General features: G+C 39.7%; 1 protein-coding gene across 3 annotated transcripts in view; it reads left to right on the top strand.

Annotated features, from left to right (window-relative positions):
* cacna2d3a (calcium channel, voltage-dependent, alpha 2/delta subunit 3a) overlaps window positions 1–15,238 on the top strand; it is a 182,387-nt gene that overhangs the window by 24,090 nt on the left and 143,059 nt on the right. The window contains exons 1-2 of one of the 3 annotated variants that reach the window (XM_064298291.1): window positions 596–1,712; window positions 2,579–2,660. In XM_064298291.1, coding sequence (XP_064154361.1) covers window positions 1,570–1,712; window positions 2,579–2,660 — 225 coding nt within the window. In that variant the 5' untranslated portion in view covers window positions 596–1,569. Of the gene's footprint in view, window positions 1–595; window positions 1,713–2,578; window positions 2,661–15,238 lie in introns of those variants that run through there. The other 2 variants (XM_064298289.1, XM_064298290.1) reach the window with 2 other exon arrangements.

The following is a 15,238-nucleotide window of genomic DNA, read 5'->3' as shown; positions in this document are numbered from 1 at the left end:
ACTTGTAATTTTGAGCATGATTTGAAATGTTTTAATATCTGTAGGTAAACATAAAACAGCACTATTGAGCGAATAATTACGGGTTATCTCCAATGGGGCTTTAAGTTATCCCATATTTATTTTCATCATTCGCGCCAGCAAACAAGCTGGCAGCACAGCTAACCTGAGAACACTAACTAAAAAAAAATCAAATAAATAAATAAATAAATAAATAAATAAATAAATAAATAAATCTGAATTTCTACCGTGAACGCTAGTCAGAGGATGGACTGTCGGTGGGAGTACCTATTTGCCTGATATTATTTGGATTTCCGGCGTTCAACTGGGATATCTTACATTTTTTCCTTCATTACTTTACCAAGGAATTCTTACACAGGCAAAACATTAATAATTTATATCCATCCTTGAGTCACTTAGTCCGCATTGATTTACTTATGCTGCATTTCCTTTCATTCACAAAGCCTTACTAAGTCCAGAAACAGCTAGCCTAGTGAAGGCTACAGTCGCACCAAGCGGATACAGTTGCCTACAGCGCATAATGACAGGTCACACGAGAGGCGAAAAAATGCTAATAAACCTTCGGCTTAGAAGACAGGACATAAATCGCAGCTTGGGAGATGGCCTGTAAGAAGTCGTATGAGTTTCAATTCGTCTGTAGCCTACCGTATGGGCACTGTTTTTTTTCTTGGTTGAAAAGTAACTGACTCCTCTCGTCGTTTCCTCCAGCAACGAAATCCAATCTGTCATGCGGCGCAGCATTAAATGAACTCGGGAGATCTCCGGTGGGTGTGCACTCTCCTGTGTGCGAGCTACGTTATAGCCTAAGAACCACAGCCCACTGGACATCCTCCTCCCAGCGAAGCCCATTTTATTGCACAGAATCTAGAAGGGTACCGCTATCTGACTCTTTCTGTAGTTCGCTTTCTACCTTTCTGTCTGCTTCCCCTCCTATCCTGTTCGTCGCTTTCGTCAGCACTTTGGCACTAATTCCTGCTTGAGTGAACCTTCTTCGCTGCATGACTTATGAAAGCTGAAGAGGGCTTACTATAAGTACAACCGCAAACATAATAGGACATACGACTGCGATTAACCGGCCAGGAAAGTACGTCGTAATTTGGAGCAATAACAGCTTCTACAGCAACAACAAATAAGAAGATACGATTCGTCGCTGGTCTGAGTAGGCTTGTTCTCCTCTCTGTCGCTAATCCTCTGATCTCTCTGTCCTCTCTACTCTGTGGCGGTGAAAGGGCAGCACAGTAGGTCACCCTTGATATTTTGTATGACTTTGCTTACTACTGCGGCTGCATAGCTTGCCTCATTGCTCATTAAAGAACTATCTACAGAAATTAAATGCCGTCAAGACAGCCCGAAGACAACAGGAAATACTGAACTGTCTAAAAACTGTCAGTTTTCTGGGTTTCTTGTCTCCGCGTCGGGACCATAAGGACTAAAATATGAATAGGAATTAGTAATTATTCGGTAGCCTACAACGTTTTCAGGTTTTTTTCAACCAGGAGTAGGGAGGCGATCAGACAAGGAGCGAAACTGCCGTAAGCCAATAACTCGTAGATGCAAGAAAACACGAAGATGCTGTGGCGTTTAAGTATCATCTTTTCGCATATGCGTTGTCTTTCTTTCTTTCTACTTTGGATAACACTTGGTACGACAGTCGTCGAAGTGGTCGGGTCACAGCAAGGGATACCTTTATCTGTGTAAGTGCTGAATATTCTTACCTTAAAGTTCAGGGTTGGCGTATTTGTTTAGTGTTTTCTGCATGACACTCATTTGAAACTCACGTCGCCGTGTGCATTCTGCTGTTTCAACAATTCCATCACTTCAGCGATTAATCAATAAATGCAGCGTGTTCTTTTATAATAAAGACTGAATCGACGAATAGCACACTTTCACTTTATTGGTTTGCATCGCTATTTGAGCGCCAGCAAGCGCAGGACTCATGAGTAAATCCTTGCGCGCACTGTAAACTTCAGCTTATTTTTACACATGCTGTTGGATATTGTGTTAAAAAAGCACGTGCAGTTGTAAATATGGTATAAACCTTTATTGTTGGCCTGAAACCTGCCTCGTCATGAACTACTATGCTGTGTTATATGGTATCTCAAGTTGGACCCTAGTTGTGAAAGACAAGGAAACTTTTGATAATTAATTACAGCATCATAGGAATTATGTAAACACGATATGCGACGAATAGTTCTTAATTTGTTATTTTATCAATAGACGGACTCAGTCTCCACTATCTGTGGTCTCTGTGTTTTTAAACCCTTAAGACATCAAATTCCTGTTATTTACTACGAATGTTGAATATATGTTTCAACACCCAGATAATGACTGTGCTTTTGAAAGGTCTTCATCTCATAGAATACAGCGTTCCTTTTGTAAACACTTGTTCCTGTTTTTGATTATTGTTCGAAAGGTGACAGTTTGGGGCCAATATGCTGGACCTTGGCTTGTCATGGGAGTTAAGCATGAGTGTTGAATCCTGGAATCTGATCTGAACTACATATTAGACATCCTGTAAAAGTCATACATGAAAACTTTCCCTCTCCGGTGATGTTTATAGTGTGAAGTTGTGGGCCTCAGCCTTTGGGGGTGAAATGAAATCCATCTCAGCCAAGTATTCGGGCTCCCAGCTGCTGCAGAAGGTATGTCTTTATTTATCACACCTGTTCCGTCTTTTTATATTGTGTGGAGAATTGTATTGAGAGTGGTATTATTTATTTTTAAATGTATTTATTTTTTCATCTGATTGTTTATCATACTGTTACTCATCATTGAATACAGTCACTCTCTCCAACTCTCAGAAAGAAAAGCCCTTTCTGTTATGGAACATTATTAGCAAAAGGGGACTGCCCAGCAGTATTAAAAGGGTCCCTACCATATACCAAATAACTGGAAATAGCCTGTTCTTCAGGGTTATTACGGGGAGTTCCACGTTGCTGAGCATAGCAGTTGTTTTGAGACTTACAGGTGGCCAATTTAACGTATATTTATATTTCAACCCACAAAGATAGAACATTGTATGAGGTAGTTAAAAAAAAAATTCAAAAGGTAGCAATTTTAAAAGCAAAAGCAATGCCATGACTTGCTGGTACTTATCATTTAGGCAATTAATGTGTATGTATACTTGAACAGATAATGTTAATTTTTATTGCTAAGCAACTGACTTGTTCATACATTTTCAAGCACCCCCTCCCCCAATCTCAAGCCTTTAAATGGCCATACCCCTTAACTAGATGCAAAATGTTGGCCCACTGAATGCTGTGATTCTGAAGCACGCTGAAGTGCAGGTGTTGTTTCACTGATGTGTAAAGCATCATACTTTGCAGGCTTGCAGTGGCTGGCATTGGCCGTTGAATACGGCAGTATTGTGTATCATAGCTGCAGTCCCACAATCCTTTTATTCCCTCATCATCTGGCCCCCATGCCAGGATGTATTACATCATTCCAGATAAGAGGAATGAGTGTGGTTATCTCTTCTCTTCAGCTGCACAGCTGGGGTGTACCTCCCCCGCTTTTCTGCATGCCGCAGACAAAAAAAAAAAAATGGGACAGTCAATTAAATTCAAATGAGGCAGATGAGGATTGATTGTTAAAATCCTTGATCAGAAATTGCATCTTTATTCATTAACTCATATAACTTCAATCACACAGCCTGTGGCCTTCATGAATGTTGCTGTAGCCTTTAAATTTTTTTTTTTACTAACGGTCTCAATGAAAAGGTTAAAATAAAGTTCTGCATGATAAAGAGAGATACGCATATAAGAATGTATATTGATAATCTGGCGAATTGGTGTTTTTCATTGTCTCTTTTTACCTTATCAAACACGGAAAAAGCTCAAACCATTTATTTGTTGAGAAAAATACTTGAAAAACAGTTTTATCACAACATAGTTTTTTGCCACTGCAGTGCTATTTTAATTACTTTTAATTATGAGAAGCACAACATTTATTAATTTGTAAGAAAAAATCTGATGGCAGTACTTATTCTAATTGGGTTAATTATTTAGCATACATGCAATTGGCAGAGAGATATTAATTGGCTGCAGCAGTCCCAGGGGGTAGTGTGATAATGCCTCCCTTGTGGCTGGAGTGGCTTTTAAATGGTCCAAAAAAGAAAGAAAAAATGAAATGACAGACAGAAGAGATTAGCACCCATAATAATCTTCAAACTGATGGGCAGCCATTTGTTATTATTTGCCTGACCCCTGAAAATCAAAGCTCTGTGAAACGTATGAATAATAACAAATGCATTTATGCTACAGATTGCAAAATATTAAAATTGAACATCAATTCTTATCATTGTTTTATGTAGTGCAACCTGCTGTATAATGAAACAATTTAAGCAAACAGGGAAAAATTGTTTTATTCGCCATAGGTAAAGGGAGTTCTACGTGTGATTGGGCTATTTGCATAGAGAAAATAATTACGTTTGAGGAAAAAATAAGATTTCGTTTAATAGGACGTACAATTGGACATAAGTTAATAAAGATAAAAGGATCAGGAATTGATTTCCATTTGTAATGAACACAGCAGCAGTGATAAATGGACAAATCCTTAACGCCCTGAAAACACTGCTTATTTTTTTCTCCGACAACTGTAGTGCATTACAGTTTTTCTCTCAGCTCTCAGCACGTGCATGCATGTAGAATGTCACGGTTGTAAAACAGAAAAAAAGAAGTATTGCTGGTGGTGAAGTGGTGGTGTTGCTAATCCGCAGATTTTCTCCGGCCATCACTTAGATTTGAGGCCGTAAAAGGAAGTGTCAGGCTCCCGTGGCAGCACTTCCGTCCGCTGTGATGCAGCCGGAAAAATCATTTACGATAGCAGCCGTTCCTCTGATAGAATTGCAGTGTGAATTAGCTGGCTCGTGTTAGCCCCACCAGGAGCTCACCTGGTAGGATGACTGATGGATTTTCATTGTCTCCTCTCCTCTCCTGCAATCAGCAGAGTCAAAAAGGATTTGTGCCCATCCTGCGCAGGGCTGTGTTGCGTGGCACCTGTGTGTGTGGAGAAAGGGATTTTGACACCCAACTGGATGTGTATATATATATATATATATATATATACGTCCTCCTGTGGTCCTGATCAAGTAGCACATGATATAACATGCTTCGCTTTTGCATCAATAAAAACATCAATAAAAATAACATGTATGACTGCATCTCTCACTGCTATTTGTAGTGTAAAAATAATGCTTTTGTGCCCTCCTCATTACGTAAACTGCACATGTCGTGTAGTTTAAAAAAAATCTTTAAATTTTCACTGTATTTAAATACAGTAGGTAACAGGGTATAAATATACAGCATGCATTTTTATTACAATTTCTTAATTGTAATTTTTTAAAAACATTTCTCAGACTCATCATCATTAAAGTACGCATGTACTCTCAGCATGATTTTTTAAAATCCCTAGCTGAATATGTTGCCAGCTATCTTATCTTGCTGTTTTGGACCGCTGAAGGACTTTGAGTAGGCCCACTGTCAAACGTGTGCCGCTTGCAGTCTTCTCTGTTCACTTTTGAGCTGAGCTGGATATTAATAGCCATCTGGGGGAGTGCCGGTGAGCTGAACCACAGTGGAGATTGTTGTCAGTTAAAGAGGATGCATGCGTGCATGTACAAAGTATTAAATAAGCCCCAATCCTCCTGGACATGCAGGGTGTATTTGTGTGTACAGTACACGTATACAGTATATACATACATTCAAAATGAAAACAAACAGGTTTACGGAATTATAGTATGTGTGCGTGTGTGTGTATGTATGTATTGTATGCATGAAAACAGTCAACCATAACCCATCTTGTAAGTATTGTGAAGGCATATTCATGTCATGTAAATTACACAGAATGGTTATGTACAATACGGTATGGGACATTTTTAGAAATCCCAGACATTTTGAATGTGATGATGCCTGATAGAGAGGGAGCCATATTTTACAGCTCAGCATTGAGTCAATGATTCCCCCCCCCCCCCCCAGGCTTATATGCAGAAGTCACTTCCTGCATGTATTGGAAAATTTGAGCGTTTCAAGGTTAAGCAAGCCTCAGGCTCCATGCAGATGCGGAAGGGCTGGGTTAGGCAGGGCCATGAATGTATGCAGGCATGTAGGGGAGGGGACCAGCTGGGGTGATCACTCCAAGCTTTCCCTAATCAATACACTTCCATTTTCAGACCTTATGCAAATGGCCTCATCCTGCACCGCAAAGCTATACGCATACTCACACAGCAGCTGGGGCAGTGGGTTTTCACTGGCTTCTTGAGCTGAGAGATTATGATGGACTGTGCATCATTGTAGTGGAATGGCAAAAATACATGGTGCATTTGTACGGTATTATATTTTGCAGTTGTGAACTTTAATTTTATGTGTCATTGATCACACATGAAGAATCCTGATGAATTCTTGTATATATGGGCTTTGTTCCCCGCCTGCTTGTGTAACGTGAAATTTAAAATGGCTTTTTGATGGTCAAATAACCAGGTCGCCCGCATGTAAATGGATGGCTTCTGTGTAAGACGTGTATCTGGGTGTTTTTATGAATATTTGGAAGAAAAAATGTTTCAGCGCCGGGTGAACGCTACCCTGTGCTGAAGAGATTACAGTGAAAAGGCATTTCTGTGTACCCATCGCCGGCCTGTACTGGGGCGCATTTTGAGAGACAGGCTGATCACACTGGTGAAGTGGCACTATTACCACCAACGAACACAAACCTGTCCCCCAGGAACCCTCTTCAATTGAAATATGTCAGTGTGAAATAATTGCCTTTTCCCTTAATCGCTTCGCGAGGAGAAAGGAAATGCCTCTCCCCGTGTCACGCCGAGCGAGGGCGCTGGGATGGGACCGACGCGCGCGGCGGAGGCTGGGATGTGCCTCCGCTGGATGTAGATCGCTTACGTCTCTGAGTAATGACACCCAACTCAGTTCTCCGGGCTCCCGCTGTGTCCATTATCACTGGTCATTTCTGTCACCGTGGCGCTAGGAAGCCGCACATTTGTGCTCAGGTGTGAAGAATCCTTCGCCATTTCGGAAGAAGGGGCCGGCCATATTGTTGCCGCGGAGGATCGCGCGTTCAGCTGTCATGCCTGGTGTTGTGAGATCAGAATGCTTTTGGCCAATGACTAGAGTGTGTCTGTGAAGCCATGTAGGAGTTCTTGCCGCCTGTCTGTGATGATAGTGTATCACACTGAAAGAGAAAAAAATGTCTCACACTCCTCGCACTGTCAGCTTTAAACTTTTGATTATCTGTTCCCTTCTTGGTAAATAATGCAAGATATTACAAAATGATGAAACTGGGTTTTGCATTAAAAAAAATCCAAATAGCAGTCCCGCTATAATTTTATGATATTTAATCTAGAGGATGAATGCGCTTCTTCTTGTATTAAAAACATGTTTAATTTTTATCATCCCCGCTGCATTGAGAATGCGGTGGGGCAGCGTGGGGGTGAGCAGTCACGCGTGTCCCGTGCGCTGTTTGTGTGAATGAGCCTGAGCGCTCCCCGATGGGAAAAGCACTAAAGGTAGCGGTGCTGAACATGTGGCCGTGATCAAGCCACAGCGGCGTGGAGCTAACGCAGGCGGGGAGGAGAGGGAGCGGGAGGAGGGACACGCTGGGATGCGCCAGTGGATTGCGCATGGAGAAAAAGGGATTTTCACTGGATTCCGTTCACCTGCAAAATTTTCGTGGAGTTCAGCCTTGGACCGTTCTCTTCTTAAACCCTCCATGGATTCCATCCTCCCCTCTAGTATATAAGAAAAATTAAGGATTGGACAAAAAGAGAGACCACAGGGTTGCCTAACCTGGCTGAAGCACAGCCCTCTTTTCCTCAGCTCTCAGCTTTTGTGGGGGAATCGATTCGTTCACGCTTTTTTCACAGACCATTTAACTGCTCACCATTTCCAGCGCTCATTGTCAGTTTAAAATATGCATGTTTCTGTTTCAAGCACTGCCTGTTAGGAACCCCCTGGAAAGCATAGCCCTGATTATAGGAGTGGAAGCACAAACAATAACAAATATTGTGCGTCATAAACACAAATTACAAATAAAGATTTATTATTTATTATTATTTATTTATTACATTTTTACTAACACGCACTCACACGCACAAACACGCACAGTCTTCTTTACACAGGCATACATGTTCTGTAGCATACAGTTTAAGTATACATTATAAGCATGTTTATGTGTGTGGAGGGTATTACATTTTATGTATGTACATTACACACAGAACTTCTATGGATTAGAAGAATAATAGTCAGAATATTCACATGGAGTTTATCAGGAGTTTTGAAATGGTAATTTCCCATGTGAAATAAAGAGGCAGTCGACCATCGAAGCACTGAAAAAGACATAAACCAGAAATGGGGTGTGGACATGCTGGGAGAGGGAACTATGTCACTCTGTCTCTTATTCATACAGAGGTCAGTCGTACATATGCAATTAGAAATACAAGAACAAAATAGAAGTGTATCAGTTATAACAAACAAAATGTACAAATTGAAACACAAAATACATTTAATGACTGAAACATATTTGCCCTAAACTTATATTTTTTTGAAAACATCAATAAAGCAAATAATTAGCCCAATGAATTTATTTTTTGCTTGTGAAAACCACGCCAGAAATATTTTATAAAATGTAAAACAGCTTTTCTATGCCTCAAAAAAACATAGGCCTCAATGAGTTATACTTTCATTAAAATACAAAGTACGCAGATGTATATTGTTAAAAATGTTATTACAATTTACTTTTATAGTAACTCTATTTAATTATTACTAATATTAATTTAATGACAGAAATATAGTTTAGAATTACACAAGTCAGTTCAAAACCTAAGCAGACACACTGTGCTAATTCCTAGATTCCTAATGAATTATAAGAATGTTGTTGATATTTCCATTCTTGCCCTGTGATTGTCAAGTGTGTTCAGATTGAACTTCTGACAGTCATCACTAGGTGGCAGAAGTACGACCTGTGGTGCAGTCTAAGGGTTCCCCCTCTCTTTCCCCTCACAGAATAGAAATGTGCAGATATGGATAAGCACTGTGACTCTGCCATGATTATTAACTCTTGGTTTTGATTTGGCTTAACAGTGAATGTGATTTATTGTCAGAGTTATGGCCATGTATATGATTTAGCCTGAGGTCTTTGAATAGATCCCTCCGCTGAAATGAAGGCAGAGAGTGATCTCTCTGGGTTTGTTTCATTAGATAGATGGTCTTGGTGGGCATGGCTGGGTGCTTTCATTAGAGACCTTAAACTCAGTTGTAAATTGTGAAAGTGAAAGGTCATGCAGTTAGCATAATTGAACCTGTTAAAGTTGCATTCAGTTGTACAGCTCCCATGGAGCTATTGAAAAAAAAACCCAAAAAAAACGAATAACATGATTTTCTACCAGTCAGAAAATACAAATGATGTGGTGTGCCCTCAGAAGTTAACACATTTACTGTTTTTAATAGCGTTTCACTTACAGGAAGTTGATCTGGGAGATTTATGCACAAGATCATTCCCCATATCAAGTCTCCATTTATCATCAGCATGTCATACAATCAGCATGAATAAAAGAATCAGGGGCTTTATCATCGACTTTAACAGCAGTTGACTCTCTTATGTCTACTGCCATCCAGACCTCATACTGAATGAGTGGCATTTCTGAACCAGTGACATATATACTCAGTGATTGAACAAGGCTTCAGTTTCTGCCACATAAATCTCTTCTGATCTGTGCTTAAACAGGGGATTGTGTACACAGTCTTTAATCCAGTTTTGCAATAATAGCCCCCAAACACACAGTAAGCATGTGTTATGCCCTACTGTTAAAAGCTAATGTGGTGCTGGCTAATGTGCTCTCTGTGGCTACAGATCATCATACTTTGTAATTGCAGGCAATATTGTCCCAGGGATTCACAGAAACATGTTTTACATTAAGATAAAAAGATGTACCCATGCATGGCTTTTAAAAATTTAGACAAACATGTAGATGCTACACAGGTGTGGATTAACTGATTATTCCAGTGTATGCTCTTAGGATCTGTCGAAATTCTCTTTTTTGCCGCAAAAATAGCTTTTTTGTAAATGCTGGTCTTTTGGTCACAAATGAATGAATGTAGTCACACTTTTCTTTGAGTGCAACTTCCTGAGCGTGTGTGTTTGGAGTATCAGCGGAAAGACGTGAATTGATGGTGCTATGGCGATGTATATGGCTCTTGCAGTATTCTCACCAGTTATTTGCTGACACAAAAATGCATCTGCCTCAGAGATAAGCTGGGAGCCATCCCTGGACTTGCTCATCGTGGAGGGCTCCTTGGCTCGCGTTCCATTATGAGCTCGCCAGTGATGAATGTGCACAATGGTGATAAATATCCCCTTTACTACCATTCATCATCAGACACTATTCAGGCCGTCCGCTGATCGGCGTGGATAAGAACACAATCCGTGTGGTTCTGGTAATGAACGGGACCCAACTGTCTGCCACTCCTGCCATCGTCACCTCAAAACATGTGATTATCTGTCTAATTATGTGTTCGAACACTATGTGTCAGAGAGGGTGCTGTGCTATACGTTTGGATGGGTGTACCACTGAAGAGGAGCATTCTGCGATGTGAATGTCTCTATGTTTCAACATTCATATTTACTAGGTGCATTATAGGGAAAACAGGAGGCTTGCTTGTAATTTTCCCAGTTTTTCTTTTAGTGCTTGAACAGTAAATTTCTATAAAAATGATTTTCTTATAAATTATACAATTATAAACAGACAACAACTACAGTAGTTTTTATTTTGTACAGAAATGAGTGTAGACTAGTGGCTAAAGAAGGTTAATTTCCTGGGTGTTGCTGTCCAGCCACCATGGAGCACAGTACTTAATCCAAATGGTTCCCGTAAAAAAATATACAGCTGTATAAATGGATAATGGTTAAAAAAGAATGAGCTGTGTTGATTGCTTTGGTTAAGAGTGCCTGTTAAGGAGTACATAATCATAGTTGTAGTTTTATTGTTAAAGTCTTCTTGGTACAGAGCTATGGAGCCCACGATTTGCCATTTTGTGAGAGGGGTTAAGTAAGTTTAGCTCCTATTGCACTTTTGTACACGTGCCACAGGAAATGATGCCTTCCTTTGGGAAACTGATTGACAGTTCATTCACAAGCAATGAGTAAGTAATCTTCCTTACCCAGTAATCCCAAACTGTCTTTTATGCTCAAAAGAAGCAGTAATTAGACTCATTCAACCAGGTACATTTTTCAGCAGCATTTCTAAACCAGTGTGGCCCTGAAACTGTATTGAGCGAGGCGAGGGGAAAACACTGAGTGGCAACACTTCCTGTTTAGTAGTTCTATTAGTACACCACATGCACCACGTGTAATTAATGTGTAAACTTCAAGCCATACCTGTGTAACTGTTATTTTAAGAGAGAGCATGTGTGATTGCTGAAAGGTCTGGAGTTAGGGTTTTGAGAAAGGTTTGTTCTACTGTTTAGGGGTTTGAGTTATATCTTAGGAATATGAGAACATAACAATCCTAAATGGTGACAACAAACCTTACTGATCAAGTAATCTCGCCTACTAGACGCTATCTTGCACTACATCAAGGCTGGCAAGGGTCTTCTCCTTTTGCTGTCTCTGGTGGTGGAACTCGGGTTCCGCATTTGAATGCATATTATTTACTTGTGGGTTAAAATAGTTATGATAGTAACATAGTAACTGTGTCCATATGATGTCTCCTAAGTATATACCTTCAATTGATCGTGTTGTTTCATAAGTGTTGGAGCAAGTCACAGTTTGTCATGGCAACTACACAACTTTTCTGTGAACAAATCCCCATAAATCCTGGAGGAGATGGTCGAGACACACTGTCTCCCACCTACAGTTTCTGAGGAGTTTTTCAAATGTTATCACAAAGGCAGCCTTGCCAAAAACATGATGTGTTTGAACCTCTACAGAGTGTGTGGTCAGAGTAGGGGGTATAATGAGAGGGCTTGCTTTAGTGTCTATCGTGATGATGATCGAAGGTTTAATAATTTTTCAGGGTGGATTAAAACTTGAGTCTGTAGATGGTGTAACATGGTGTGCATTGAAATAATGTTTTGACTGTGTTGAAAAAGGGGCTAACATCTCTGCATTACTGTAAGGCACATCTGGAGCTTTTAGATAAGCTTTATTCACACAGGTTAAAGCCTCTGCTTAACTGTTCTACTGTAGGATTCACCACTGCTTCAGATACAGTAAATGTTTATCATGCATAATTACTGTACAAATTATAGTTTGCATGATAGTGGAAAGCAAGGGAAACTTCAAAGAAGGTTTGCACAAGAACTAAGCCCCTTGTGTCCCCAAAACTGGCTATAATGTCTGTTACTTCCTTGTATGTCAGCTACCATGAGCTATTATTTACAGAACTCTTATGAAGCTTTCTATTTTAGTTTATAGTTGTTGGATACCAGTCCCAATGAATTTCCTCCTGAGAGAGACTGAGGTCCTAAAGTCCCCGGTTAGACTGACAAAGTGTGCTTGACCTAAGTTTCTTGTCCTACTTTGTCCTCCTGCTCAGACAGCTGCTTGATGTGCATAGCCTCCACAGCTCCTCTTGGAAATCAGTATTCCTTGGAATCCAATATTGTTTGTTATTTGGCCTTATGCAATCCAGACTACAATTGAGTTTGTAAGTGCCTTTTCTTTGCTGTTGACTTGAAACCTAGAAACGTTTACTTAACGCTGTATATTGCCAGTTTAGCTGAGTCATGGTCATTGGATGCTTGCCCGTCACCATTTTCTTTTAGCTGGCTACTAACAGTAGCCATGAAAGAATGCTTTGCTTGCAGGTAATACTGTAATTTACAGTATAGTCACACCACTCATATAAAAAAAGCTCTACTGCCCGGACAGTGTACTGTTTTTTTATGATTAAATATCATCATCCCAGCCAGTTGAAACCCTCCTTCCCTGGATGACACTAGTGTCAGTTATGTGTTGCCCTGCAGGGCTGACAACCAAAGTCTGCACTTGCATAGTCCGGATTACAGTGCCCTAATAGGACAAGCCACCCAGCTGCCCCCAGCTGAGACAATATACACTGATGTGATACATTTCCATTTAAATTCTGAAATGTCAAAGTATTCAAAGTGCTAAAAATGGGCAATTCATTTTTAATGGAACATTTTTGGAGAAAAGTACCAAAAATATCCCATCAGATGGCCTGGGCTGAATGGAAATGCTTTGTATGTGGATCATTTAGAGCCGCCACCATTGTCTCTCCAGTTCTGATTCCCTCATAGCATATTAGGATAAATGCACGGACAAGATATTTTTAGTTTCAGCCCATATAAATCATGGATAACTCACATAAATGTTCTTCGTGATGTGTGTTTCGTAGAGTTTGAAGATGGTTGTTGGGACATCACTTAAGGTGTGGTTTCATTAATGTTTCACTAAAACCCTATTTGTGGTTTGGAAATTTAATTTGTTGTGGAAATGACAATGAAAGAAACTGCGGACTTACAGTATGTGCCAGTGCTAGTCAGTGCTACAAATTCCCTGTTCGTGTAAAAGGATTATTGACCGAACATAGCAATGCATAGAGTGCTCTGTACCTCAACACATCACACTTTACAAACAGTAATGTGCTCAGTGAACACTCATAATTTATTGTATGTTATTATATGATTACAAATTGTATATATAAACATAATAATAATTATTATTGATTTTGTATTTTATATTTTTCACTGGTCTGTGCTTGCTCTGACTATTGCAGCTGTATTCTAGCCAGCAGCTGTGCAGGGTACTTTATTCTATTTAAGTCTGAGGATGGAAAGGTCAGAAAACTGGTGTTTCTGTAAAGAAAGGTTCACTGACCCTTGAAGTCCTGAGCATGTGCATCTGATGCGATAGCGTTATCCTTGACCTTGTAAAGCATTTCCATGTTGATTTGAATATCTCAGTGAGGTGAAACAGTGATTTATACATCGTTTTGAAAGGAATAGTTTCCTTACTATTCTAAAGCTCTCTTATGATTATAACTTTATAGGAAAGCAAAATAATAATAATAATAATAATAATAATAATAATAATAATAATAATAATACTGGATTATGAGAAGCCACTTTTCCGTGTCATATTATTGTAGCTGCATGCATTCTTATCTGTGTGCAATGTGCTTAATGTGAAAAATGGAAATCTCCATTTTTATTTTCATTTGCATAATTGTGTAACATTGGGATCTGGCTTTTACAGTTGCATAGTGTTAGATGCAGTATACTATATGTTGTATATTTGAGAGAGGTGGTTTTACCAAGCTTGTCAGAATGGCTCTAAAATTATGATCATTATAATTCTCTGGCTGAATCAAAAAAATCATGTCTGTCTGTTTGCTCATAACCACTCCTTGGAACACAAGTAGCTATTAGAGCTCTGCTTTCCTGTTAATGGCTTTCACGTCTTTCGTACTTATCTTTATCTTTTATTTATCAGGAGAAAATGGGCTTTCAGCAATCAACTGTGCACTAATGATTTCATTTATAAACACCTTCCCATATTTTCTGAAATTCATGCCAAACCATTTAGATGGAGGTTTATTATTTTAGAGTGTTGTTTAATTGCACGTCAGTGCTGAGTTAAGGTGTTTGTTCTTGGCAATACAACTAATTAATTTCTGCATTTTTTTGAGGGTGAGATCAATTGATCCGTATAATTAACAATATGAACATTTTCCTTTGAAGTACTCTAGTTTTAGAATGAATTTGAATTCTTGAAAAATACAATACAATATCTGTTTTTTTAAAGAACACTGATAAAACTTTGGGTCAGTGATCAGTTTTTTACCCTCTATGTGACATCTAACTGTATGCGGTATAAGGGTTTTTACGGTTCTCTTTTAATGGAGAGTGTAGAAAAAGAGCACAGACTAGGACATGGGCAGAGCGGCTGACATTTACAGCACTTACGCTGTGCTCAGCTGTGTGAAGGACTCCTCTGTGGGTGCATTAATCACCTCACCCAGGGAGGCCTGACCGCTCCTTACTTCATTACGTAAGGACGCTCTTTATAAAGAAACAGATTTAAGCGATGAATAGACATTAGACGGCCGTTACATTGTTGCTATTAATCATGACATCTGCGGATGCATGCTAGTTTTGCTGGTTCTGTGGCTTCTGAAAGGCCGAGTGAAAAGTGAAGTGTGCTTTTTCATGCATGGATGGGCAGGGGAATGACTGGTCTGTGTGGGCTGTGGTGT

The sequence above is a fragment of the Anguilla rostrata genome, chromosome 11 (genome assembly GCF_018555375.3).
Source record: "Anguilla rostrata isolate EN2019 chromosome 11, ASM1855537v3, whole genome shotgun sequence".
Lineage (NCBI taxonomy): Eukaryota > Metazoa > Chordata > Actinopteri > Anguilliformes > Anguillidae > Anguilla > Anguilla rostrata.
Note: the sequence above shows the minus strand (reverse complement) of the source record. Positions and strands in the feature narration are given on the sequence as shown.